Genomic DNA, 27,379 nt, shown 5'->3' with positions numbered 1-27,379 from the left:
CTTTTTATGCATTTGCTTTTTTGTACCTGTAGGAAGTAAGAATTGGCATTGCATATCAAGCAATACACTATAATAATACTTGCATTTAAATTACCCAATTGGTTACATTTACTACAGGCCTTTATTTCTTTATGCTGCTTTTAACTACTGTCTGGTATCCTTTCCTTTCAGTCTGAAGAATTCTATTTACCATTGTTTATAGGTCTAGTCAAACTCCCTCAGGTTTTTTCTATCTGAGAATGTCTTAATCCCTCCCTCACTTTTTAAAGAGAGTCTTGCCAGATATAAAATTCTTGGCTGGCAGTTGTTTTCCTAAGTATTTCAAACCACTGCCTTTTTGCCTCTATGGTTTCTCATGAGAACCTGGCACTCAATCTAATTGGGATTCACTTGTATATAACAAGCTTTTCTCTTCCAACTTTCAGATTCTCTCCTTGACTTTTGAATTTGACAGTTTGACCAGTATATGAGGTACTGTATTTTTCTTCCTTCCCATTTATCCTGTTTGATGTTCTGGATGTTCATTTTAGCATTCAATTTAATATACACTCCCTTGTACATAACACATTGCTTTTCTTTCATGGCTTTTAGAACTCTCTCCTTGTCCTATGCATTCAATATTGTGATAAATATATGGCAGTGTGTATTTTTCTTCATGTTTATCCTGTTTGGTGTTCTCTGAGCTTCTTGAATGTGCATATTCACATTTTTTTTTTTTTTTTTTGCTATGTTGGGAGGCTCACTGTCATTATTTCTTTCACTTTTTCTTCTGGCTCTTTCTCTCTCCCTTTTATTTCTGGGACTCCCATAATGTATATTTTGTTACAGTTGATGGTGTCCCACAGCTGTTTTAGGCTGTTTTTTATTTTTATATTTCTTTTTTTCCTTATGCTCTTCAGCCTGACCCTTTCAATTATCTTATCTTCAAGTTCATTGATTCTTTCTTCTGCCAGCTCTAGTTTGCTCTTGAGATGCTCATGGGCATTTTTCATTTCCATTGTTGTAGTCTTCAACTCCAGTAATTTTGTTTGGTTCCTTTTTAAAATTTCTATCTTTTTACCTAGGCTCTTATCTTGCTCATTCATTATTTTCCTGATGTCCTTTAGTTCTTTCTCGGTACTTTCCTTCATCTCTTTGGACATTTTTAAGAACTTCTTTTAAAGGCTTTGTTCAGTATGTACACAGTCTCATCTTTTTCATTGGTGTTTTTATCCTCTTCCTTTGGATGGGCCATCATTTCCTGTCTGTCTTGTACTCTTTTATTGCACACTGTACATGTTAGTATTTTAAAATGTTAACTCTGGGATTTATTCCTTGAGATATCTGTTTCTTTGTTTTGTGACCATCCAGTGATAAGACAGATTTTCTTGAGCTTTGACCCTCCTTCAGGAAGGTCTGCCCAAGGTGAATATAGTGTACTGGGTTTTTCCTGTCTTTCTGGGCCTCTGTCTTGTCCTGAACTTTTGCTTATTAGTTGGTTTGGAGTTCTCCTGTTTACATGAGTTTGGTTTTCCCTTTTGTTTCCCAGGAGATAGACCTTCTTCTCCCAGGTGTTTGTAGCCAGCAGGCCTTTGTCCCAGACAGAGACTTTTCATCATCTCAATCTGATTTTGCCTGCAGGGCAAATTCTGGGATAAGGGTCACCCTGAAGAGAATTTTCCCAAGTCAGTCTTTCCCAGCCAAAATGGGGTCAGGGATCCACAAAGAGGTTGAAGACTGTCTCCATAGGGCACTGGGTTGAGAATCAGAAAGGACATCAAAAGCTTCTCTGATGACTCCTCAAAGCTGAGCTTTCCTGGCCTGCTCAGCAAATGTAGCCCTTCAAGTAACTGTCACCCACAGACCTGAGGATTGAAACAATGGCTTTCTGGAGAGGAATGAAAAAATGGCTGCTATTCTCTTTGTTTGGGGTGGGATAGGGTTAGGGTTAGGATAAAACTTTGTTAGGATGGGACCTCAACTTTATGAATTCACTCATTAAAAATATGATAATTGTCTGTGACCTCCCCTATTCTTGGGGAGGAGAATTTCTATGCCCCTTTCTGTCACCAAGCTAGCCAGGGACTGGACTCCACAGTGTCCTATTATTAATGTGGGGATGGGCACCAGTAGCTGGTAAATGGACAGAACAATTTATTGTCCTTTACCATTGGTTATCAGCCTCTTCCTCCTGTTTTTACCTGGATTTTGTACAGTGTTTTCTTCTGGCACCTGGAGTTTCCAAATAATTGTTTCAGGAAGTTCCTGCCTGCTTAATAGTAGTTTTGGTGGAAGGACTGAGTCCTGGAGCTCCCTACTCTGCCATCTTCCCTGGAAGTGGGCAGCAAGCTTTTTTGGCTTTGTGGTTTTTGAGACATCTCTCTCCATAATACCAAAGGACTGGAGTGCCTTGGAGGAATTTCTCTCATCTCTGTTGTTACCTTCCAAGATTTCAGTAAGCCATGCTTTGTATTTAAGGAAGTTCCTAGGTACCTGGATGGACTGAAGAAGAGAGGGAATCGCCCCAGGTTGTTTAGCCCTGTTTTCAGCATTCTGTTTGCTACTTGTCTATTCCATGCATGCTGTGAAGACTTGTAAGGAGAGTTGTGGGTGGGAGCATACTTGATTTATGGATGGGGCTTCTCAGGATTTTAATCTGTCATATTAGCTTTGACTGATTTCCCTCAGGCTATGGCAAATTCTTCTTCTGTTCCTGAGCAGGATTTCCCTTCCACCAGGGATGAAAGCAGCTGTGGCTCTCTTATCTCCATGAAATAGTCACAAATTCTGGGGTTTTGTTTATTTGTGTTTCTTTAAATCCTCTGCTCTCTGCTGGGTTTCAAAAGACTATGGTTCTGTCCTGTATCTGGCATGTTCTCATTGTTAGGAGTGATTGTTTCTTGTAACTTTCCACATTCTTACCAGAAGGGAAGTTCTTGGACTGTTTTTAGAAGACATATTAAAGTCACATAACTGAGTGTTTTTGAATCAAATAAAATAGATCCTAATGCTTTATGATCACACCTCATTCTTTAAATTAAATCCCATCTCTCAGCTCTGTCATTGAAATATTTTTCACAGGATATCCTTTGAGTGTTCTTAAATGCAAGTCCATATTCAAAAGAAGAATGTTTGCTACCACTAAAATATTTAAAAGAATGTGATAAGAGTCCACAGGCTATGCCAAAGGAGGAATTCTAGTAAATGTTTTGAGCAAAGTCCAAAGTTTTACAGAAAGTGCATACTTCTCCAAGATAATTATGAATTAAAAGACTTAGGGTCTTCTACAGCCCCTATTCATTTTCCTCTTGCATTACTATATACAAAATTTGACTATTTTAGGCATATCTAAGTTACTTCTAAGAATAATCATAAAATTAACTCTTCTCCAACTGGATATTATAATTTTAAAACTTAATATTATGATTGAAAGGGATTTGTCTCTCTTTGTCTAATATTTAACTTATTTTTTCTTTTTAGGATACATAAAACTAAAATTAAAACAGAAACATGGCTCACCATATTATATCTCTTTGGACAGTTTTGGCCCTGCTTTGTCAGAATTCTGTGTTAGCTGACGATGGAGAAATAAGATCAAGTAAGAACTTTCAGCATTGTACATCTTTGATATGCTGTATCAAATGTTTATAACAAATTGGGGAAATTCAGGCAGTGGTTTTACGGATCTCATTCTTATTATCTTTGATGCTATAACTCCCTTAAATAAATGAATTACAATATTATGCATTGACTGAGAGGGAAAGATTAGTTTATTCTATAAACCCATCAGCCTTTGTAATAAACAGTTTGGTACCAAGTACTTATTCAGCCATTTACAAGCTGCATGACTTTGGTCCTATAATATAGGGATAAAAGTACCTCCTTCATAGGCTGGTTATCGGGGCTGAATGAGATAATGTGTATAAATGGCTTAGCATAGTGACATCTCAGTAATGGTGACTATAATTTTGATTGCCTTCAGAAAAACTGCAGCAGAGATGAGAGGCTATATAAATTGTAGTTCTGCTATGCTGCATCATTTAAAGATACACCTTTTTAAAAATAAGATTGCTTATATTCATATTTTAAAACTCATAAGCATAAGCACCCTACTGCAAATTAACTATGGCTTCTGTAATATAGTTAAATCAGAAGATTGACAACTTGATTCAACTTGACTTAGGAGTTATTAAAATATATTTAATGTTTGTATAACATTTTTATAGTTTTTCTACCCAAGCATACTATTAAGTAGGTATTTTCTCTGATTTTTTTTTTTTTTTGAGTGAGAAAAGAGTCACAAAATTTAAGGAATTTTCCTAGTGTCATATAGCTGGTTAGAGCTGTAATTAGTATTTAAAGTATGCTTTTTGATCCTAAATCCCTTTCCTTTTCTATGACTCTTTACATCTCCCCAAGAAGGAGGCCTCTTGGAAGGGTATTTTGTCTAGGGTATATAAATGGCAATACTTGCTTTTGTACCCATGCTCTTGGCTAACCTTGCAGTTATGAAATATATGCTTTGTGGGTCTGAGACAGGGAGAAGGGTAGAAATGGCCAAGAACAACCTTGTGAGAGTTTATAATTGAATCAGGTGGCAAACACCAGCAGGCCCAGACAACAGTGAATCTCATAGTATTTGAGAAGGGCCAACATTGAAGAACTCTATAAACAATGCTTTCCTGTCCTGTTCGTGTCTTCCACAAGACTCCAAGGAAAGCATAATTTGTAATCCCACTTTCAACTTCCAAAAATAACAGAAGAATTTCATTCCCTTGGGTTAGCGAATTTCACCCTGGGCAGGATTCCACTTCGGCCGTCCCTGCCCTGAACTCTGGCAGTGGTCTCCATGGTGGAGGCTCTTATAATTGTGTTCCCCAGAGGCTCCTGCTATCACCTTAGGAGTGATGTCAGGATCATAGTTAAATTGTTGAGACAAAGCTATGTTTGGGCAATTCTTTATTTTTAAACTTCTTGACTGTTTATATATCTGTTCTCCTCAAAAGAGTTTATTTTTTGCTGGTGGCTGTGATGACTGAGTTGTAATAATTGCTAAATAGGGGCCTCTTTATGTGAACTTTGTCATCTCAGATATGTAAGTAGATATATACAGGGAAAGCAGACTTACAAGGAAAGGAGAAAAGAGATGAGAGAGATCGATTTACTCCAAAGAAGACACAAAAGTACTAATTGTCAATAAACAAATTTTTGTCTGGTACCATCCCTGGCAATTATACGTAATGTACAAATATATAGAGGAAATAAATTTATATATAGAAAATAAATCACTAGCTATTAGGCATCTGATCAGTGCTTAAGGGAGACTATTGATATGTGTAAAAGCATACAACTTAGAATTTTGCTGTCATAGTACCAAATTCCTCATCTCATCCCTTTCCATCATTATCTGCAGGAAGATGTGATTTTCACTATTAAGCTATATGTAAAACAAAGTGTTAATATAAAATTACCTCTTTAACATAGAGGTCACAAACAATGGCTATTTTTGCTGCTTTGAGTATAAAAATTAGAAAAGGGGAGTGCAAGTATAGGTATTCCTTCTCATGCATTCTCTTTAACACTCTGAACTATATTGGAATTACCCAAACACAAACTAATTCTACTTTTAGTCTGTCTGTCACAGTCTGTTTTTATTGCATACCTCTCATCTCTTGGTCTTTGCACTTTTTCTTTCTAATTGTAATATCCTCCTCTTCATCTAGCTAAATTCATCTTTCAAATCTCAAATCACTTGTCAATTTTCCCACAAAATCTTCCCTGACCTTCCACACGTAGACTACAAATTCCTTCTTAGGTTTTCTCACAAAACTGTATTTTTCTAACCAGCCAATTGTCTGTGTTTCTAGGCTGAGTTTTTTGGGTTATCTTATGAATCTTCAAACCTAGTACTTAGCATGATGTCAGACACAAAGTAGGTACTTAGTATATATATATAAATTGAAAGAATGAGATAAGGTCAGAGGCATGCTAAAGTGTGTAATAGATGTATGTGATAAGAAAAAAGGGTTAAGAAGACATCCTTTTTCTTTCCAAACTGCTTTTAACTTGTCCAGGTATAACTTGAATCAAAGATAGTCTGTCTCTCGATAGAACTCTAAGATGTGCCAACCTTGTGTGTTTCCTGGTATCTTCAAACAAAAATCTTTTCTTTCTATCGAGAAAGAAATAGCTTTATACCCTTAACACAAATCCATCTGGTGCAAGCTGATGTCTTGATGACATTATTGATTCTGAAGATGAGTCTTCACACTTCAGAACCTTATCTAATGCAATAATGAAAGTTTTGGTGATCTTGTTTTATTTAGCCTTTATCAGCTCTATCGAAGTATGGAATTTTAATGGCTAGTTGGATCCTGAATTTGGCAGAAAATTTGTTTTATCTTCTATCTCCTTAATCATTGGTTTATTATTTTCTACATATTTCAGGTTAGCATTAAACTAAACACATTTCATAGATAACTTAATGCATTTAAAACCCCTCAATTTTTGCTTTTTATATAATAAACATGCTCTGCTGGTTTTCTTTTTTCACTTAGGTTGCCGTACTGCTCCGACAGATTTAGTTTTCATATTAGATGGTTCTTATAGTGTTGGCCCAGAAAATTTTGAAATAGTGAAGAAGTGGTTGGTCAATATATCAAAAAACTTTGACATAGGACCAAAGTTTATGCAGGTTGGAGTGGTTCAGTATAGTGACTACCCCGTGCTTGAGATTCCCCTTGGAAGCTATGATTCAGGAGAGAATTTGATGGCGGCAATGGAATCCATACACTACTTAGGAGGAAACACAAGGACTGGGAAGGCTATTCAGTTTGCACTCGATTACCTTTTTGCCAAGTCCTCACGATTTCTGACTAAGATAGCAGTGGTGCTGACAGACGGTAAATCCCAAGATGAAGTCAAGGATGCAGCAGAAGCAGCAAGAGACAGTAAAATAACCTTATTTGCCATTGGGGTTGGTTCAGAAACGGAAGATGCAGAACTTAGAGCTATTGCCAACAAGCCTTCGTCTACCTATGTGTTTTATGTGGAAGACTATATTGCAATATCCAAAATAAGAGAAGTGATGAAGCAGAAACTCTGTGAAGGTAAGTCTCAATATTATTTTGAAAAGATTAACAATTGCACTCTTTTGCAGTTTGATATCTGTTCATTTACACTAGTGTGGATGATTATGGTAATTTCTAATATTTTAAATAATAGAATATAGATGTGCAGAAGGCTATTGTGTTATATTTATTTGAGATATATTTGCTTTTAGAAACAATTGCTTATAAAATCTAAAGTGAGAAATAAAATGTTTTATTTCATTATATTGTCTTTTGTGGAGATGGCAAGGGGAAAAAAAGAGATGTGTAGACAATAAAATATACATACAAAACACATAATCATATCATCCATGTTAATAGATCACTTTTTAATTCAGGTCTTTTTCTTCAGTGTGTCTTTCAGTGTATCTTTTATACAGTACATCTATCTGCCTAAATCAGGGTAATATTGTGCATATAACTTCATACTTTATTTTTGTATGTTTATCCACTATTGTAAATATAATTATCATTCTATTCAGTCTTTGGAACACATCATGTCTCATTTAATAGTTGTCCTATTTTTGCACATTTAGCTCATTTCTATATTTTGTGATTATAAATAACCACAGTGCATATCCTTGTACATCCTCTGAATGAAATTAATACATATGATTATAGAGACATTATATTTGTACCAAATCATGATAGCCCATAGGCTTCTATGTCCTCAAATATTTTTAAATGATATTAAAAATATCATTTTTAATACTTGTATACTAGCCTCTCATTGAAACATACCACAATTTATTTAATTCTCTTTTTATATATTTTATTTCTAAGTTTTGCTAATGAAAGTAACAATAGTGAATACCCTTGTGTATAATTATGAATAGGAATCTCCCATTATTTCTTCAGAAAAATACTTTGAAGGGTCAAATTACCAACATTTCAAAGCTATGGAAAAATGCTAAATATTACACTTGGAAAGGCTTGAACTCCCACCAGAACTGAAAGAACGTTGGAAAATATAGCACTTAGCAGCCTATTAATTATGTTTATCTCATTCCATGAAATTTAACTTCATGTTCTTGATAACTGTGATAAGGGAAAGTTCCATTTTTTTTTCTTGTAAATAGTGATCATGTTGGAGTGCAGACGTGCTCATGTTCAGATTATTTTGGGAGAGAGCAGTTCATATCCTTTATTGTTAATATTACAGGCATTTAATGTACCATATATTTTAAAAAGAAATATTCTATAATGAAAAAGTTTTTTTTCCCCAGTTTGACCTATAATTCCAAAAGTAGGTTGGTTCACATTCAGTAGGAAAGTTCTTTTATGTTTGTGGGTTAAAAATAAATTATTTAATTAATTCCTCTCTTTTCTTCATGTTTATTTTGGGGAAAATGCTAGAGAAAAATATTTTTAAAGTTAAAAAAATTTCATTTAACAAAGTGTGAAAAATTAAGAACTTTTTAAAAAAACAAACCTTTTAAAAGGTACTATAACAAGTACAAATGTTCATTACAGTTATCCTTTTAATGGCTCCACTAGTCCAAAGCCTCTGTTAACTTTTGTCATCCTGACCTGGCCAGAAGGATATATATTTTTCATATGGTGTTATATTACTTAGAATTCTTAGATTTCGAGGCCACATACACTTGATTAAAATAGAATTCTCATGGTGAAATTTCATTTACCATTGATTTTTATCTTAAAATATAAATTTCAAGGATTAAGTATGTTTGTTCAGCATTGACTTCAGAGATCTTCTCTGTGGTTATTTTGATACATGTATTCTCTCTATTTAAGAAACTTTACACATGAAAGAATAGCTATGTTTAAGGGGATAAAAATACATTCAACTTGGGAAGTGGACTTAGCCCAATGGATAGGGCATCCACCTACCGCATGGGATGTCCGTGGTTCAAACTCCGGGCCTCCCTGACCTGTGTGGAGCTGGCCCATGCACAGTGCTGATGCACGCAAGGAGTGCCTTGCCACACAGAGGTGTCCTCCACGTAGGGGAGCCCCATGCACAAAGAGTGCATCCCGTAAGGAGAGCCACCCAGCGCGAAAGGAAGTGCAGCCTGCCCAAGAATGGTGCCGCACACACGGAGAGCTGACACAATAAGATGACGCAACGAAAAGAAACACAGATTCCTGGTGCCACTGATAAGGATAGAAGCGGTCACAGAAGAACAACACAGCGAATGGACAGAGAGCAGACAACTGGGGGCGGGGGGGGGGGGCGGACAGGAGAGAAACAAATAAAAAAACAAATCTTAAAAAAAAATACATTAAACTAAATTATATAATCTGTAAAATAAAAATCAAACTTGAATTCTTATCAAATTCTTCACCCTCACTCAACAAAAAGATGTCAGTAATGCTTGCATCTATTCAGTTCACATATATTGCACAATACCTGTCTTTTCAAATGTAGTTTTGAAAATTGAGCTTATGAAATAAACAGGTTTTTTTGCATTAGAACTTTTGTACTGTTTTAGATTATGATTAATTCACTAAAGTACAGCAAACAGCCTCCAATCAATAGGATTACCATTTCCTAATATCTGTCTGAGAATCTTTTTTTAAAAAAATGCTTGAGGGTTCTTACTGTTCCATTTTCTACCATCCTGACTTTTGCGGATGCAGGAAATATATGTATTTCTTAAAAGAATATATGGTGTGGTCTTGCTGAAGTGGGGGCAGAGATTTGAGGGCCAAGTCTGGCCCTGTCTCCAATTAGCTGTTTGATCTTGGACTTAGTAGCAGTGTCTTTGAGCCTCATATTCCCATTCTGTGAAGCAAGAAGGTTGAAGCAAGAAGATGTCATAGTAGCTCTTCTTAAAGTTTTCTAAAATGGAATACTGAGTAATTTTCTATCATATGTGCTAAAAGCATACCCAAATTATTCTTTTTATGACTCAAGCATACCTGATAACTTTTGCCTCTTAAGAGCTCCAGAACAGATGGAAGTGACTTAGAGGTTTAGTATGTTGCTGAATTGGTAAAATTCTTCAGTTTCGAACTCAAATATGTTTTGCAGAAAATTTCTGCTTTTGCAACGATGAAACTCCTTCCTACCCTCTCACGGCAAATAAAGAATGAGATGGGGAGGGAGAGAGAGACAGAAAGCACGTGCCTGCTTGCCTGCTTGCTGGGCCTTTGGTGTCCTTCATATCTGCTTTGAGGCTTTTCTTCATTTCCCGGCTCTTCATGGTGCACTTTGACTTCAAATGATGCTCAGAACTTCTCCTGAACTTTTACTCCCATCAAAAGTTATATATTCTTATACTCTTTGCTTAGAGATTGCTGCATAATTTGATAACCAAAGTCAAACCTATAATGCCCAAGAATAATGGCTTAGTGTATTTTAGTGCCCATGATTTCATAACACGAAGACGATTAATTTCTGTGCCCTCATGTAAGTCTAGTCCTACCCCCCCTCTGCGTCTCCACTACTGCGTCACATATGCAGAAACTTCCAGAGGGAAGTAGAGGTGGGGGAGAGGTGAAGCTTGGCAGGAAGCGTAGGATTGGGTAAAATATTTCATAAAACCTCATAAAATCCTCAGGGAATCACTCTCCAGATTAAAATAATTTGAACCTAATCTGAATTTAAGGCAAATCACATTGTCAGGGACTTGTAACATGTCCAAAAGTAAGAATTTTCCATTGATTTAATTAGGCCAGAACTATAGTTTCAAATAAGGAAACACCGTATGTTTGTATTTTGTATAAAAAGCAGTGTTTTGGTATTCATTTGGAAACAGTAGAACGACTATGGCATGATTTAGAAAATATATACATTTATGCATACAAACCTTGCTGTCAGTGTTTATAATCGGATCTAGGGGCAGCTGTGTAAGTTAATTATTTCTAGGAAAGGAATAAACAAGAAAACATTGAGAATAATTTTTATGAGACATGTTTATGAGTTTCAAACTTGTGTGAATAGAACACTCTTTTCTCTTCTCTCTCTCTCCCTTTCCCCCTTTCTGAAATATCATATATAATAGTGATCACCTCATTAAATATTTTATTTCTATAACCCCTCCATCCTTTTTAAGGGTCTGTAGATGTGCTAATAGGAGTGAAAATCAGCACACTTTGGAAAACAATTTTTTTCGCTAGAGCAAAGCATACAGTTTTGCAATGAAGGAGCAATTCTCTTAGATATTTAAGTACGAGACGTAAGTGCATATGTCCACCAAAAGACATGTTCAATGTTCATATGTTTTTACTCATAATATCCCCAAACTAGAAACAGTTCAAATGACTGTCCACAAGTAACGGACAAATACCTTGTTGTATAAAGAAATGTGCTTTAGTCAAGTTCCCGAAAGCAATATACCAGAAATGAGTTGGCTTTACAATGGGGATTTATTAGCTTAAAAGCTCACAATTTTGAGGCTATGAAAATGTCCAAATCCGGGCATCAGGTGACACTCTCCCTGAAGTCTGGCTGCTGGTGACGCTGAACTCCTCTGTCAGATGGGAAGGCACATGGCAGTGTCTCCTTTCTCTGGGTCTCACTGCTTTCAGCTTCCTGGTTTCCTAGCTCCTCTCTATTCCTGTGGCTTTCTCTCTATAACCCAGGAAGAAGATTAAGACCCACCTGCAGTTCTGCCCTACTGAGGTAATCTAATCAAGAGGTTCCACCTATAATATGTTCACACGCACATGAAAGGATGAGCTCTAAGGGCATAATCTTTCCTGGAGTCCGTAATAGCCTCACTCTACCACAGTAAGGCTCTTTTTCCTGATTGGCTTTTCTCTAAACCTGAAGCCATGTAGTTATATCTTGGCCCAATCCAGGCTTTGGAGTCAGGCAGCATCACTGACCTTGTGACCCTCACTTTCTTGCAATGGGATCTTGTACTAAGTGACTGGCTCCAAACCTTGTAATAGAGCACACATTTTAGGGACATTAATATCAGTTGCTATGGAAGTATAGGGTCATCCAAAGCAAGCTAACTGGATGTTTAGTTAAAAAATAATAAACCTACAGTTGTAAACTGAAACCCAAACAATAGAATGAGAGTTAAAATGGCATACGACCATGATATCTGACAAGATTTATGCCTATTCAAATAAAAATGAAAAAGGAAAGAGTAAAGAATGAGTTAGAGGGATTTGACACACATTGTTATCTGAATATGTGTAAAGAAAAGGCACAAAAGTATTCAAGAGAGCAAAGAAGGACTTTAAAAAAATTTCACCATATAGTAATGCTTTTAAAAATCTGGTGTCATTGAAAATGGCAGGACCCAGACAAGTTAGTTTTATTGTTTTGTAATATTTTATTCCTTAAATGTTTTTAAGTTAAAAATAGATTTCCGTTACTTATATTTTTTCTTATTGTCAAAAATGAAACATTCTATGATCAATAAGCCTACTTACTAGTGCAAATGATTTTGGCTTTTCTTGTTTGTGCACAAGTTGCACTAAAGACAAGTTGGAGCCTGTTGCTTTATTTTCTAAGGAGACAAAGTTCCCCATTGATTTAACACTGAAAGGAATGTTATAAAAACCTAAGCTTACTATGCTCCATTGTCTGCCAGTCATGCATCTGGCAAAAATCTTTAGATGAAAGACCCTTGACTCCAAGTCAACCTAGGCTTCAGGACAATAAAATTATACTTCCTCCTAAAGGAGGATGAAATTATTTCATTTGTAATGAGAAAAAAATGTGAAGTTGGAGTTTCCTTCCTTCTTATTGACCTAATAATTGGTAAGAGTATCTTTACTTGGTCAATTTATTTTGGTTTTGCAACTGTTATTTTATTTCTGATATGGCATGATAGTGTCTAGTTATTGTAATTTTAGACCAATACTTTCCATAAAATTGAAACAATGATGACTGTGATTCCTTCCTGAGGAATTTGTACATGAAACATCACTATAGTACATGATGACTTGGTGGACCTTCAGGATGGAAGATGTATTAAAGTGTGGCTGAGTTGTGGCATCATTGAGGGGTGTGTATACATGGCATATATATTGATATTTGCCTCACCATTAAAACCAACTTCATGCCAGGAAATTTGAGAAAGTTCATCTGCTGATCTGAACCACACCAGAGACACAATAGACAACTGTGTCTTATTGGACTATCATGTCTGGATCAGTAACATTACTTTTGATCTCCGACCATGAATTTCTTGGATAGAGCCCTTAATACTCAACCAAAAAAATGTGGCTTCCAGAGAGAAGAGACATTTAATCTAGCAATGTGGAATTGAATTGCAATTGCATAGGCACTTGTAAACTAGACTAGGTAAGTTCTGGTATTCAAGAGTTAATCAGTGCCCCTGTGATATCAACTTGTAACTAGAAAGGTATACCTGGACACATTTGATTCCCATCCTGGATTCCAACTTTATCCAGTTCTTGCCAATTGTGTGACCCACTAATGGATGGCAATTTTATATCCTTGACCATGTCATATTTTTGAATAAACCCTTTTTATGATCCTAAGACAAAATTACTTATACCACTAAACCCTAAGAGTTAGCAGAAAAGCAAATATTCTAGGCTCCAATGTTTAAAATAAACAGAGTTCTCATTCTGGAACTCCATGAACATGTTGGGGTAAAATGAAATTATAAATATGAAGTCTGTTTAGCAAACTGTCTTTGAACAGGGGTCTTCTGTGCATTTGCACTTGCACCTGACTGCACTCTTTTAAACTAACTTGGTTTATCTAAATTGTTCTACTTACCTATTACTGATGCTATAGCAAGATCCGAAATGTGTCTGTCTTAGCATTTGATTTTACTGATTGTATTAGGGTTCTCTAGGGTTCTGTTGAACTGACAGGAGATATCTGTATATATTATGAGAATTTATAAAATCATCTCACATGCCTGTGGGGGTACACAAGGCCAAATTCCCTAGGCAGGCTGCAAATTGGGATCTCCGATGAAGGTTCTTGATGAATTCCCCTGAGGAACTGACTGGCAGAAGTAGAGATGAGAATTCTCTCTTCTGACTGCTGGAATCATCCCTTATTTTAAGGCCTGCAACTGATTGTATGAGATGTTTCTCATTGCTGAAGTCACTCTCACTTGATTGTAGATGCAGTCGAATTCCTAGTGATTCAAGTCCAAGAAATGTCTTCACAATAACAATTAGGTCAGGGCTTGCTTAACCAAACAACTGGGTATCATTACCTGGTCAAGTTGACACAGGAGCCTAACTATCACACTGGTTCTTAAAATTATAATTTACAAGGAAGAAGAGTATGATTTTCTTTTGTATTCATATTCCTTTCACTTTCTCTTTGAGAAAATGAGAAGCATTTCAGAAGGAAGAGCCTAGGAAAGTGTGCTACCTGCCATTTGACCTGTGGTTCCAATTTGTACCCTCTTCTGTGTGTCTGCTTGTATAATTGTACATATTTATATATATTTATATACTTGTATATAGTTACTTTTTTCATATACAATGGAAGAAGTTAGTTATAACCTTCTCTTTCTTCCAAAGCTTTGCACAAAATTGTTGATTAATAATCAGACTGGCACTTTATAAATAGAAACTTTCATTTACCTGCTTATTACAAACATAAAACATATGTTCTGTGCAAACATAAAAACTATATTTGAGTATTTAACTACATTTTTATTTTCAGATCCCATGTGTAATATATCTTTTTGGTCTTCTTGTAGATGAATGAATTCAGGGGAAAAGTAATTATTCCTTCAAGGAACTATAATTATTTAAAGTCTTTTCTCTAATGGCATGTGTTAGGGAGGGATAAAAACCTGTCTATCTTGTGACTATTAATTTGTGTTCCTGACTTCAGAGATTTTGAAACACTGTTGCCTGTAACAGTTTAGGAATTAGAATACAGTCTAAAGGACTTTATTATATTAGAAGGATGAACACAATAATTGCTTTATGCCCTGCACTTGCATACCATTTTGTAGTTACAAAGCACTTTCAAGTACATCATCCCATTTGATTCTCATGGAATCCCTGTAAAGGAGATCATTATTCACATTTCACAGTTGAGAATCTAGAGGTTTATGAGCAGTTAAGACAAAGACTCAGATCTAATTCTAAGTCTGAGCTCTTTATCCAACATTTTATAACTCCTCTTTGATAAAGCAAATCAAAGGAGCAATTCAAATCTGAACATTCTTATGATGTAAGGTTTAACATATTTTCTTTTAAGCTGAACTCCCTTTCTCATTTGTAATTCAAATGTACTGGAAGTGGGACTTCCTAGAATATTCTATTTACATTTTATACCCCACAACGGCAACGTTGTAAGTAACAATAAGGATTTAACTTTATTGATTGATTTATAGAGTTAAATGATATTATGTAGTGGTGTTGTTGAATACTTATTTTCTGCTCCTCATGTTTGCATGTGGTAGCACTTCAGCTGGACTAATTCTTCTGGTCTCGCTCCCCACCCTTCATTCACTCCCTACCACTGAGAGAAAGTGGGTTTTCTGATTAGTGAGTGTGATAGAAGTAGTTGGACATGGTTGGCCAAGCACCTTGCACTTTCTTCTCTTTGTGTTTGTGGTTCTGTGGAGCACCTGAGCTCCAATTTCCTCTCTTGCCTGCGCTTGAGCTTAGCGGGCAGTCCTGCTCCTGACAGGGAGCACAGAATGGCTCGGCGCAGAATGGCTCGGAGGGTGTGTTAATTAGGGCGCAGTGAAGCCCACTGGCCCGCACATCTAACCCCTGTCGTCCATTTGCCTGATTCCCATGTCTTCCCCTCAGTTAGCTCCAAGGTCACAAGGGAAAGAGGTGTAATTTATTGGGTCCCTTCAAAGGTCAACATCTTAAGACCTATAGAGAAAAATACCCCTTCTTTACCAGTGTAACCAGATTTTGTCTAGGTTCTCAGCTATGCTGCAGAAATGAATTTCAAGAGCATGTCAGGTTAGTTAGGCCAGTAAATTATTAAGGAATGGTGAGAAGAGAAATGGAAGAAAATAACAGATCATAGGTCTCAGGTATGGAGGAAGGGGCTGAAGAGAGATAAAGAGGGCTGCTTTATAGAATACAATTTCCCATTATAGATTATAATCCCCAGGATTACTTATATAGTGATCCAAGTGGGGGTGAAGGCACCCAGTATAGGGGCCCAAAGGCAAGATAACTTTGTGCTTGCTTTTTGAACCATTAATATTTCCTCCCCTTTGCTAATGACGTGGTAGGAGTCCTAGCTGTTTGCTGTTTTGATTGATTACCCCACCAAACAGTCCCCCAGAAGGGCCCAATAATAAGGCCCCTGGAGAATTCCGGGGCTTCTTCTGGCTTACGGAGGAAATCTCATTCCGAATGCAGAATTTCATGAGACTTTTCCAGCAGCCATCTTGGGGGTACCAAATGATATATGGACTTCTTGCCAGTTTCCAGATGCGTCTGATTCCCTATCTAGCCTGTTTCACCAATAGTACACCTGATTTTACTTATATAAAAGCTTTATTTTGTTTCCAACGTGCTATTGTACAGGTTAGGACTGTATGTGTTCGGTAAGAAAATCCATCTCATCACTTTATATTGTAATTATAAATAAAATACCTTTCACTTTCCTTAATGTTTTATGTAAGAGGGTAATTATATTAAAGTATGTTTCATGGAGTATTTATTTATTTTCTATCTGATTGTATCACCATCTTTCCATTGCGTTGCTTTACCATGTGGGGGCCAGCCTGCACTTCACTGCCCAAATCTGGGATGGCTTTTTTTTTTTTTTTTTTTTTACCAGAAGGTCCTAGATTGAACCCGGGTCCTCCATATTGTAAATGAGGGCTCAGTTGCTTAAGCCACAGCTGCTTCCTGAGTATTTGTTCTTTATTCTCTTCACTGGTCTATAAAATGTAAGCAGTCATGCTCAATGTGTGTGCTATGTGAGGGCCTTGGAAGAATCTGAAAATATTGTAACATTTCTACAATATAAAATCTTATGGCATTTCATCCATATAAAGTTCTCCATATAACTTGAGATACTACTTTATCAGGGAAGTATGAAGTATATCATATTTTTGTAATTTATATAGATAACCATATAATGCAAATCTTAATTACTCTTTATAGGAAAAATCTTGCTTTATTTACAAAGATAATTTATAGAACATATGTTATATAATCAAGTCATAATGAGTTATTAGACCCATTTCCAGAACTTATATGTACATATTATACCCAAAGTTAAGTTTTTCCAGAGTGATAAAACTGATTATATTTAAATATATAGAATCTATATTCTATATATTTTATTTGAATATATAGATTATATTTGAATTTATAGAATTTTAAATGCTAGAACTAGAAAGAGTATCAAAAAAGCAAGCAGTTTTACCTCTCAAATGCTGGAATATAAGAAAGGACTCAGAGTTCATTTCCTAGATCTAAGAAATTTAAGAAAGTTACCCAAGGTCACATGGCTTGCTAATGGCAAAGCCTGTACTTCTTATGAATGCTCTCTTGTTCCAACGTCCTCCCCTTCATTCAGGTATTAGATTGCTTCATATTCAAGATACCAGTATTATAATATTCAGAATAAAACCCATTAACAAATCTTCCTCTTTTTTTTTTTTTTTAACTTCTATCCCCTTTTAGAGGAAGGAAAATACAACAACGGACAATTGAGACCTTGCTCTCAAATACCTAAAATACTTCTACATGGTTTCTCAGAAAATGTGTTCACGTATATTTGAATACAGTTATAGGTTTTATAATTGTTATATTCTCTAATATTTCTCCCTTGATTTTTCTTTTCTTGATGTAATCCATGAATAACCAACTTTCACTCCTTTTGCTTTTGACTTATAGAATCTGTCTGTCCAACACAAATTCCAGTGGCAGCTCGTGATGAAAAGGGATTTGATATTCTTTTAGGCTTGAGTGTAAAGAAAAAGGTTAAGAAAAGAATCCAGCTTTCACCAACAAAGATAAAAGGATATGAAATAACATCAAAAGTTGACTTATCAGAGTTCACAAGGTAAAATGTAATATGTTGGTACAATAGTTTTGTTATGTCTGTAGATGTGTCAAGAATTTTAAAATCTTGAACATGTTCTTCTTTTTCTAGTAATGTTTTCCCTGAAGGACTTCCTCCATCATATGTATTTGTCTCCACTCTGAGATTTAAGGTCAAGAAAATGTGGGATTTGTGGAGAATTTTAACCATTGATGGAAGGCCACAGATAGCAGTTACCTTAAATGGTGCAGATAAAACTTTATTATTTACAACAACCAGCGTCCTTAGTGGTTCACAAGTGGTCACCTTTGCTGACCCCCGAGTTAAGGTAAAGCTGCCTGGGGATGATTATATTGGTCATGGGGAAATGTCATTGGGTTTGTGTGTTGGAAGAAGAGAGCTACAAGTTAAATTACTGAAAGGATATTGATTTCATATTTTAAGGTTGTTTTACAAAATGCAACAAGGAAGGAAATTTGTTTCTTAATCCATGTAGGGAAAAAAGAGTGGAGGATCTAATGTCTTTTGAGTGCTTACTATTATGTGCCAGGCATATTTAATGATAATAACCACCTCATGAAGGAGCTATTACTCCCATTTTGTAGACAAAGAAACCAAGGTTCGTGGATGTTAAGTTCCTCTCAAAGTAAAACACCTACTAAGTGGGAACATTAGGACTTGAATTCAGATTTGTTTGATTGCAAAGTAATTGTTGATCTCTTTTACTGTGCTATGTATTGCAGAATATTGAGATAAAGACATATTTTAGAAGATTAAATATGGATGTAGGATTCATGTTAATTGGGAGAACATTTTCCCAATAATGAATACAAATTTAATAAAAATAAGCTAAAAATCAAAGTGAATTTTCAAGTCGTGTGTCAGAAGACAAATTCAATTATAAAAGCAATTAAGTACTGTTTGTTATTAAAATTTTATTTGAAAGGTATATAATTTAGGAAAGGTACATGGTTGCATATGAAAATTATGCATTTATGTCATCTCTTCATTTGGAAAGTACATTATATTAAAGAAATATTTTTTTCTGAACTCTTCATTAAAGGTTATGTGCTAGATCCAGTAAGAAATGACAAATGAATAGGGCTTGTCTCATGTCATGTCTTGTCATGTCTTTAAGGAGCTTATTTATAATGGGGAGATTCAAGGCAATTGGTAGATAATAGAAGTACAAAAAATAGATTCTAATACAAATATATGGGGAGATCTTCATAAATGAGATTGTTTTTGTACTGGATCTTGAAAAATGTATATGATTTTAATGGAGATGATAAGGGCTACTTCAGCCGATGGCTCAGTACTAAGTAGTCATGGGTGTGGTAAAAATGTAGTTTTTTATTTAAAGAGTGACACATGTGCACCCTGTGTTTGGAGTATAAGGTTGATGGAAAAAAGGAGCTGGTATGGTGTCAGCCTAGTCTGTGGAAGGACTGGGAAGCCATACAAAGGGGTTTGTACTTAATTCAGTGGAGGACAGGTACAGGTTTGTATCAAAGGTCTTGATCAGAGGTGTATTATGGTCGAAGTATTTCTCTCCTTTCTTTCTTTCCTATTTCTCCCATGAACAATACTTTCAAGTCTATCCTAGAATTGTACTAGGTCCTGGGAATACAGAAGTTAATTAGTTGATGCATCTTCTCTGACAAAACCTTGTGAAAGAGATTAATTCTAATGGTGGTATGAAGGATGACTTGTAGAGGGGAAAGCTAGTGATAGAGAAATTTTGAAGATTATTGAAATAAAGAAGCTATTCATGAGCCTAAACTATGGTAGCAGTGAGAATAGAAACAGATGTAAATTTTAGTCATGTTTAAGGGACATATTTGATAGAAACTTGCAATATTGTTAATTATTAGAACTGAGGAAAAGGAAGAAGGTAAAGAAACTTGTTTAGGAAACTAAGGATTATATTATCCAAGGGAAATAAGAAGAACATTTGGGGGATATTTTAAGTTCATTTTGTTACATACTATGTCAGGCTGGTTAGGAGGCATTTGACAAAGATAGTCCAGCCAGGACTAGAATTATAGGCCCTGTGTGCAGAAGAAAGGTCCAGGCTATTGATGTAGATATTGGAGTTATTATATAGAAGTAATAATTGACCAATGGGAATGGATGAGATTGTCAAAGGAGAAGGGTAAGAAGGTGGTCAAGAACAGATGTGAGGAATACCCTCAGAGAAGGGCAGGTTGAGCAAGAAAATCCATTAAAGAGAGAGAAGGAACAACTGGTCTTAAACATGAAAGTTGAATGAGAATATCAAGGAGGATGGACTGGCTCTAGGGTCCAAAGTTACAATCAAATAAATAGGATGAGAAATTAGAGAGGTCATTTGTATTTGGAGATTAGGAGCCCAAATATGACCTTGAGGGACTTGTTTCAGTAATTTGTTTGACAAAAAACTGCTTTGGGATATTTAAGATGGACTCACCTATGGATTGATAAAAGAATTGCTAAGTAGCATTCTAGCCCCAGCCTGGATCCAGGAGAAATTGTATATAATGTAGCCAATCTATGTGGTATGGATTTTCCCAGCAATGGTTTGCAGCAAGGGAATGGGAGCAAGAAAATGAAAAAAATGGTAAGAATTTTATTTATGATTGTTTCAAACTTTCTTCCTGTAGACATTATTTGATGAAGGCTGGCATCAAATCCGTCTCTTAGTAACCGAGCAAGATGTAACTCTGTATATTGATGATCAACAAATTGAAAACAAGCCCTTACATCCAGTTTTAGGAATCTTCATCAGCGGGCAAACCCAAATTGGAAAATACTCTGGGAAAGAGGAAACTGTTCAGGTGGATAAATAATGATTTTTTTGTATTGTATAAAATGAGCCTTTTGCTATCCTTTATTGTAGTGTTGACCATATTTAGCTATATTCAACTTAATTATGAGTTCATCTAAGATACTTAAAGTATGGTCAGTCTGTTAGGGAAATTGTGTATGGAAATGTAAAATTATTTTTAATCTATTTTATAAAAATACTTAGAATAATGTTTCCATGGATTCAGGATAGAATTCTACATTCCTATGAAACATCAATTTCTTATTTTCCAGGAGAAACAGATTAAATAATGAATTTGGAAAAGAGAATATGGTTAGAGCTGTTAATGTGGGCTATTAAAATTTTTCTGTGGTTGTGAGGGTAAAATTAGGAATGTATTTTAGGGATCTTCATGATAAAAAAACAACACAAAAGCCTGTTACTTAACGTTAAAGCAATTGTGGTCATTTAGCTCCAACCTAAAAATAAAAATTGTTTTGACTTGTTTTGATAACTCTTTAAACTGCAATAATGTTCAGTGAGAACCTATGTGTGGGTTGATAAGTGTGTATGTAAAAGACAGCCATTTCTAGATTAATTCTCTATTTCAAAAGTTGTCTCCCTTTCACTCTGTTTCCATTAAAGGAAAAGTCTGTCACATGCAAATGTGTGATTACATATGTAGTCACTGTATCTTAATGCCACGGTGTCAAACATTGCTGAACATTTAAACAGTAGCAGGTGCTTGCCTCCTAATCATACAACACTTCATGCTGGCAGCTAAATCCCTGTAACCAAAATGACTTCTTGAGTCCACTCTTTACAATTCAGAATGTTGTAGAGATTTAGGATAAACACAGAAAGCCTGGGAAAACTTTTAAGTGTCCTAGGAAGTACTCGCTGGGCTACCTCTTAATAACACACAAACTAAGAAATTCACTGGCTTCCTGAAGGAAATCAGAGACTTGTTCTTTAGTACAAGAGTATTTTTTCCTCCAGAGTTATGTCACATCACAACTTTATAATAAATAATTTTTCAAATTTTATAGTTTTATTGTTTTAGCTAAACATTGTGATTAAAACCTTACAGTAACTAACTACAGTGGCTGTTTCTACATATCTGAGTTGTTCTTAAAAAACAATTAGCCTGCTTTCATCTTTACCTCTACTGGATTTATGTTCCTAGTTTGATGTCCAAAAGTTGCGAATCTACTGTGACCCAGAGCAGAACAACCGAGAGACAGCATGTGAGATTCCTGGATTTGTAAGTAGAATGGATTAATTTTTTCCTAAGTGTTGCTTTAGTACTTCCTAAGCAATAAGTAAAAAGCAGTTAATAACTGAATCTTATTTTCATATGTAGTGTTAATTTTTTTAAATTGTCAGTAAAAACAAAATTACACATTTTGAAGTTCATAATTAAAATAAAATTATAAGTTGTCACTTATAACTCACAATGCAAATGAAAGATCGTAAGGAAAAGTTTTTTCCCCCCACATAAAATTCGATCGCTTTTCTCTAAGCAAAAAGTGGTAAATCCTGCTAATGCAACTAAGAATGTTGTGAAACTTTTGTACAATTGTAGATTCCCCACTGGAGAAGCTCTACAGGTTTCTTTTAAATTGTAGTCATGCTGTTATTTCATTTCTTTGCTTTTTAACCAAATAAAAAAATATGTATCCACTTATTTTGAAAACTTGAGGATTTTTTTTTTTAATATTCTACAATAAAATCAAAGCTGGAACAGTCTAAAAATGATTCGTTCTGGAATTTTTAGATAAAGGATCATTTAAATACTATAACTTTTATTTTAGATATTTATAATATAACTTGTCATTTAAATTCCTCCTAAAAGTCTTAATAAAGCATTACATTTTAAGAGCCTTTGTACATACTTTATTTATTGATGTCTCACCATTATCAATATTATTCCATATAATAAAAACATGGCTTTAAATTGCAGATTTTGAATTGTTACATTCACTTTTTATATTTTTATGTCTCTTTCCTGACTTTCAGCTGTCTTTCTTGTGATCTAGCTCCCTTTTGCAGCCTTCATGCCTATCTTCTCATTTTCTGATCTAATGTATTATTGGTTGGAAAGATTATTAACCCACTTAAAATTGCACATTAATTAGGAAATAAACCATTTAGTGAGAAACTCTCCTATTACTAAAGCACATGAAGTTTTAATGCAAGCTGTTTGTCAGAGGTGGGTTGGCTTTTTTCCCTGGTTCTTAAAAGACTTCTAGAAAGCTGAAGATAACATATAAATCCCACCTTAACCTTTATTAACTCCCTTCCTTTATCCTACTAGAAATGTATTTAGTAACATGTATAAATAAGTAATAGTTAAAGATTAAATATAAGCAAATATTTAAGCTCTTGCTTGTTGGGACATTTCATGTATCTTTAAATGGGACAATGAAATATCTCTAAATTAGGAAGATAATTAGAAATTATAAATGTATTTGAAAGCACATTTGTTGTATTTTTTCTTTCAGAATGGAGAGGTAGGCTTGGATACTAATATTCTCCTTAAGGTAATATTTGTACTGTGGGATTGTTAAGCTTCTTTACATCAACTGTAAGTATATTAGACAAATCAATTGCATTTTCATGTAATTCATGTAATTCAAACATTACATGTTTGAATGTATTCATCATGTTTGCAGGGTTTTTGTGATTTGAAATTTATTAGATTGAATTGAATGAATTTGGAAAGTGACAGTAAAGTTTCTTTACCATTTGACACAAACATAACAGACACTCATATATATATATATATATATATATATACACACTTATATGTCTTTCCATGTTTGTTGTTTATTTCCACTTTTGCCTTTGTAGTGCCTAAATGGTCCCAGTGATGTAGGTTCAACTCCAGCTCCATGTATATGTCCACCAGGGAAACCAGGACTACAAGGCCCCAAAGTAAGTAATACCTAACATGCTGTTTTTCTTAAAACACACGAAAATTCCTAATCACAAGTGACATTTCTACCTATGCCTTATAAAAGTTTAAAACTTGAGTTTTGGTGATTTTTTGAAAAAAAAAAAAAAACTTTAATCTCTGCCTTTTAAAACTGAAAACTGATGCACCTAGCCCACAGTAAACTGGGGAGCATTATTAGTTTGATTTTTCACAAATATTGCTGCCAGAGCCCAAGAACACTACCTCTTTGCAACCTGGGAAAAAAGGGCATTTGTTAAAATATGTTCAAGTAATCTTAATTTTCAAGTTCTCAAAACTAGGATTTCAGGTGGAAAAGTGAATCAAAATTTTAAAAATTGACTTTAATGTGAATTTCTCTAATTCTAAAATAAAGACAAATACATATATTCATTTAATCATGTAATCACTAATTTGGAAGAGTGTATTTTTAATTAGAGATTAGTGAATTTACAAAACAATCATGCATGCCATATAGGACTCCATATATGGCCCGACTACCAAAATCTTGCATTGTTGTGGAACATTTGTTTTACATATGATGAAAGAAAATCATCAAAATACTACAGCTAACTATAGTCCATATCTTACATTTGGTGTATTTTTCCTGCAAACCACCCTTTATTAACACTGTGTATTAGTATTGTATATATGTTATAGTTCTTGGAGAGAATATTCTCATATTTATACTGTTAACCACAGTCCATCTTTTACCACATGGTTCACTGTGTTACACAGTTCCATTCCTTGTATAATCTATCCAAAGTACACACTCAGTGGTCCTCATTTTCATTGCAGAGGTGTACTGTCATCACCTCAGTCAAGTTTAGAATGTTTTTATTACTCCAAAAGGAAAAATCCAATATCCCTTTTACCTCCTATTGTTGAACCTTAAAACTGATATGGAATCTTCTTTGCCATTGCTGCAAAAATGTTACAGTATTACTGTTAACTATCATCCATAAGTTACATTAGTTGTATTTTTCATGCCTCCCATATTCTTAACACCTTGTAATAGAACATTCTGTATTTGTACTATTAACCACAATCCACATCCACCACCAAAATCACTATATTTTATACAGTCCCTAGATTAGCACCTAGCTTCCTTTCAATTGACATTTACATCCACAGAATACCCCTTTCAGCCACAATCACATAGATCATCAGTGTTAGTTATACTCATTATAATGTGTTACCATCAATACTATCCATTTCCACGCATTTACCCTCAATCTTATTAAAAATTCACATACATTAAGTGTCATTCCCACTTCTCAACCTACATTCTATCACATGGAAACCTCTACTCTAGTTTTCCACCATGAGTTTACTCATTGTATTTAGTTCGTATTGGTGAGGCCATACAATATTTGTCCTTTTGTGTCTGGCTTATTTCACTCAACATAATGTCCTCAAGGTTCATCCATGTTTTCGTATGCATCCCAACTGCATTTCTTCTTACAACTGAATAGTACTCTATAATATGTATATATCATATCTTGTCTATCCATTTATTGGTTGGTGGACACTTAAGGTTGTTTCCATATTTTAGCAGTTGGGAATAATGCTGCTTTGAACATTGGTGTGCAAATTTCAGTTCATGCCCTTGATTTTAGTTCTTCTAATATATTCTTAGTAATGGGATTGCCAGATCATATGGCAGTTCTATATTCAGGTTCTTGAGGTACTGCCAAACTGTCTTCTACAGAGGCTGCACCATTCTTCATTCCCACCAACAAGGAAGGGGCATTCCTATTTCTCCAAATCCTTTCAAGCATTTGCAGTTTTCTGGGATTTTTGATAATGGCTATTCTGTAAGGTGAAATTATATCTCATTGGGGTTTTGATCTGCATTTCCTAATAGCTAGTGATGTTGAGCATTTTTTCATGTGCTTTTCAACCATTTGTATTTCCTCTTTAGAAAAATGTCTATTCAAGTCTTTTACCCATTTTTTATTGGGTTTCCTGTCTTTTGATCATTGAATTGTATGATATCTTTATATAACACAGGTTTCAAACCTTTATCAGATATGTGGTTTCCAAATATTTTCTTTCATTAACTAGGCTGACTTATTATTATCTTGGCAAATTATTTTGAAGAACAAAAGTGTTCAGTTTTCAGCAGGTCTGATTTATCTAGTTTTTCCTTCATTGTTTATGCTTTGCGTTTTCCTACATTATCTTCCAGGAATTTTATGGTTGCAGCTTTTATATTTAGGTCCTTGATCCATTTTTAGTTAATTTTTGTATAAGGTGTAAGATAGGGGTCTTCTTTCTTTTTTTTGCATGTGGCTGTCCAGTTCTCCCAGCACAATTTGTTGAATAGACTGTTCTGGCCCTGTTGACCAATGGGTTTGGTGGCCTCCTTGAATATTAATTGACTGTATATGTGAGGGTCAACATCAGAACTCTCAATTCAGTTCCATTGTTCAGTATGTCTATCCGTGTGCCATTCCTATGCAGTTATGACCACTGTAGCTTTATAGTAAGACTTAAAGTCAGGTAGCATGATTCCTCCAACTTCAATTTTCTTTTTTGAGATATTTTTGGTTTCTTGGTGCCCCTTACCCTTTCAAACAAAATTGATAATTGGCTTTTCCAGTTCAGTGAAAATTACTCTTGTAACTTTTATTGGCATTGCATTGAATCTGTCAGTATATTTGGGCAGGATAGATGTTTTAATTATGTTTAGTCTTCCAGTCCATGAACATGGAATATTCTTCCACTTATTTAGGTTTTCTTTGATTTCCTTTAACAATATTGGGTAGCCTTCTGTGTGCAAGTCTTTACATCCTTAGTTAGGTTTATTCCTAGATTTTTGACTTTTTTAGTTGCTATTGTAAATGGAATTTTTTTCTTGATTTCCTCTTCAGATCGCATACTACTAGTGTACAGAAATGGTGCTGATTTTTGTGTGTTGATCTTATATACCACCACTTTACTGAACTTATTTATCAGGTCCAGAAGCTTTGTTGTAGGTTTTTAATCACTTTCTACCTAGAGGAACATGTCATCAACCAATACTGAAAATTTTACTTTTTTTTTTCCAATTTGGATTCTTTTTATTTCTTTTTCTTGCCTAAGTGCTTGAGCAAGTACATCTAATACAATGTTAACTAGGAGTGGTGACAATGGGCATCCTTGTCTTATTTCAGATCTTAGAGGGAAAGCTTTTAGCCTTTCACCATTGAGTATGATATTAGCTGTGGATTTTTCATGTATATACTTTATCATGTTGAAAAAGTTTCCTTTTATTCCTGTCTTTTAAAGTGTTTTTTTAAAATCAAAAAGCAATGCTGTATCTTGTCAAATGCATTTTCTGCATCACTAGAGATGATCATATGATTTTTTCCTTTGATCTATTAATGTGTTGTAGTACATTAATTGATTTTTAATGTTGAACCGTCTTTGCATACCTAGGATAAAACCCACTTGATAATGGTGTATAGTTTCTTTGATGTGTTATTGGATAAAATTAGCCAGTATTTTGTTGAGGATTTTTGCATCTACTTTCATTTGAGCGATTGTTCTATAGTTTTCTTTTCTTGTGGTGTCTTTATGTGGCTTTGTTAATAGGGTGATGTTGGCCTCATAGTCTAAGTTAAGTAATGCTTTATCCCCTTCTGTTTTTTTGGAAGAGTTTAAGCAGG

At 34.9% G+C, this 27,379-nt stretch overlaps 1 protein-coding gene across 1 annotated transcript in view; it reads left to right on the top strand.

The window, feature by feature from the left end:
* The window catches only part of COL21A1 (collagen type XXI alpha 1 chain), a 210,619-nt gene that overhangs the window by 70,102 nt on the left and 113,138 nt on the right, over positions 1-27,379 (top strand). The window contains exons 2-9 of the mRNA XM_058306903.2: positions 3,460-3,577; positions 6,537-7,088; positions 17,838-18,006; positions 18,097-18,313; positions 20,628-20,801; positions 21,957-22,034; positions 23,275-23,283; positions 23,624-23,707. Coding sequence (XP_058162886.1) covers positions 3,490-3,577; positions 6,537-7,088; positions 17,838-18,006; positions 18,097-18,313; positions 20,628-20,801; positions 21,957-22,034; positions 23,275-23,283; positions 23,624-23,707 — 1,371 coding nt within the window. The 5' untranslated portion in view covers positions 3,460-3,489. The remainder of the gene's footprint in view (positions 1-3,459; positions 3,578-6,536; positions 7,089-17,837; positions 18,007-18,096; positions 18,314-20,627; positions 20,802-21,956; positions 22,035-23,274; positions 23,284-23,623; positions 23,708-27,379) is intronic.

The sequence above is a fragment of the Dasypus novemcinctus genome, chromosome 11 (assembly GCF_030445035.2).
Source record: "Dasypus novemcinctus isolate mDasNov1 chromosome 11, mDasNov1.1.hap2, whole genome shotgun sequence".
In the NCBI taxonomy this organism is placed as follows: domain Eukaryota; kingdom Metazoa; phylum Chordata; class Mammalia; order Cingulata; family Dasypodidae; genus Dasypus; species Dasypus novemcinctus.
Note: the sequence above shows the minus strand (reverse complement) of the source record. Positions and strands in the feature narration are given on the sequence as shown.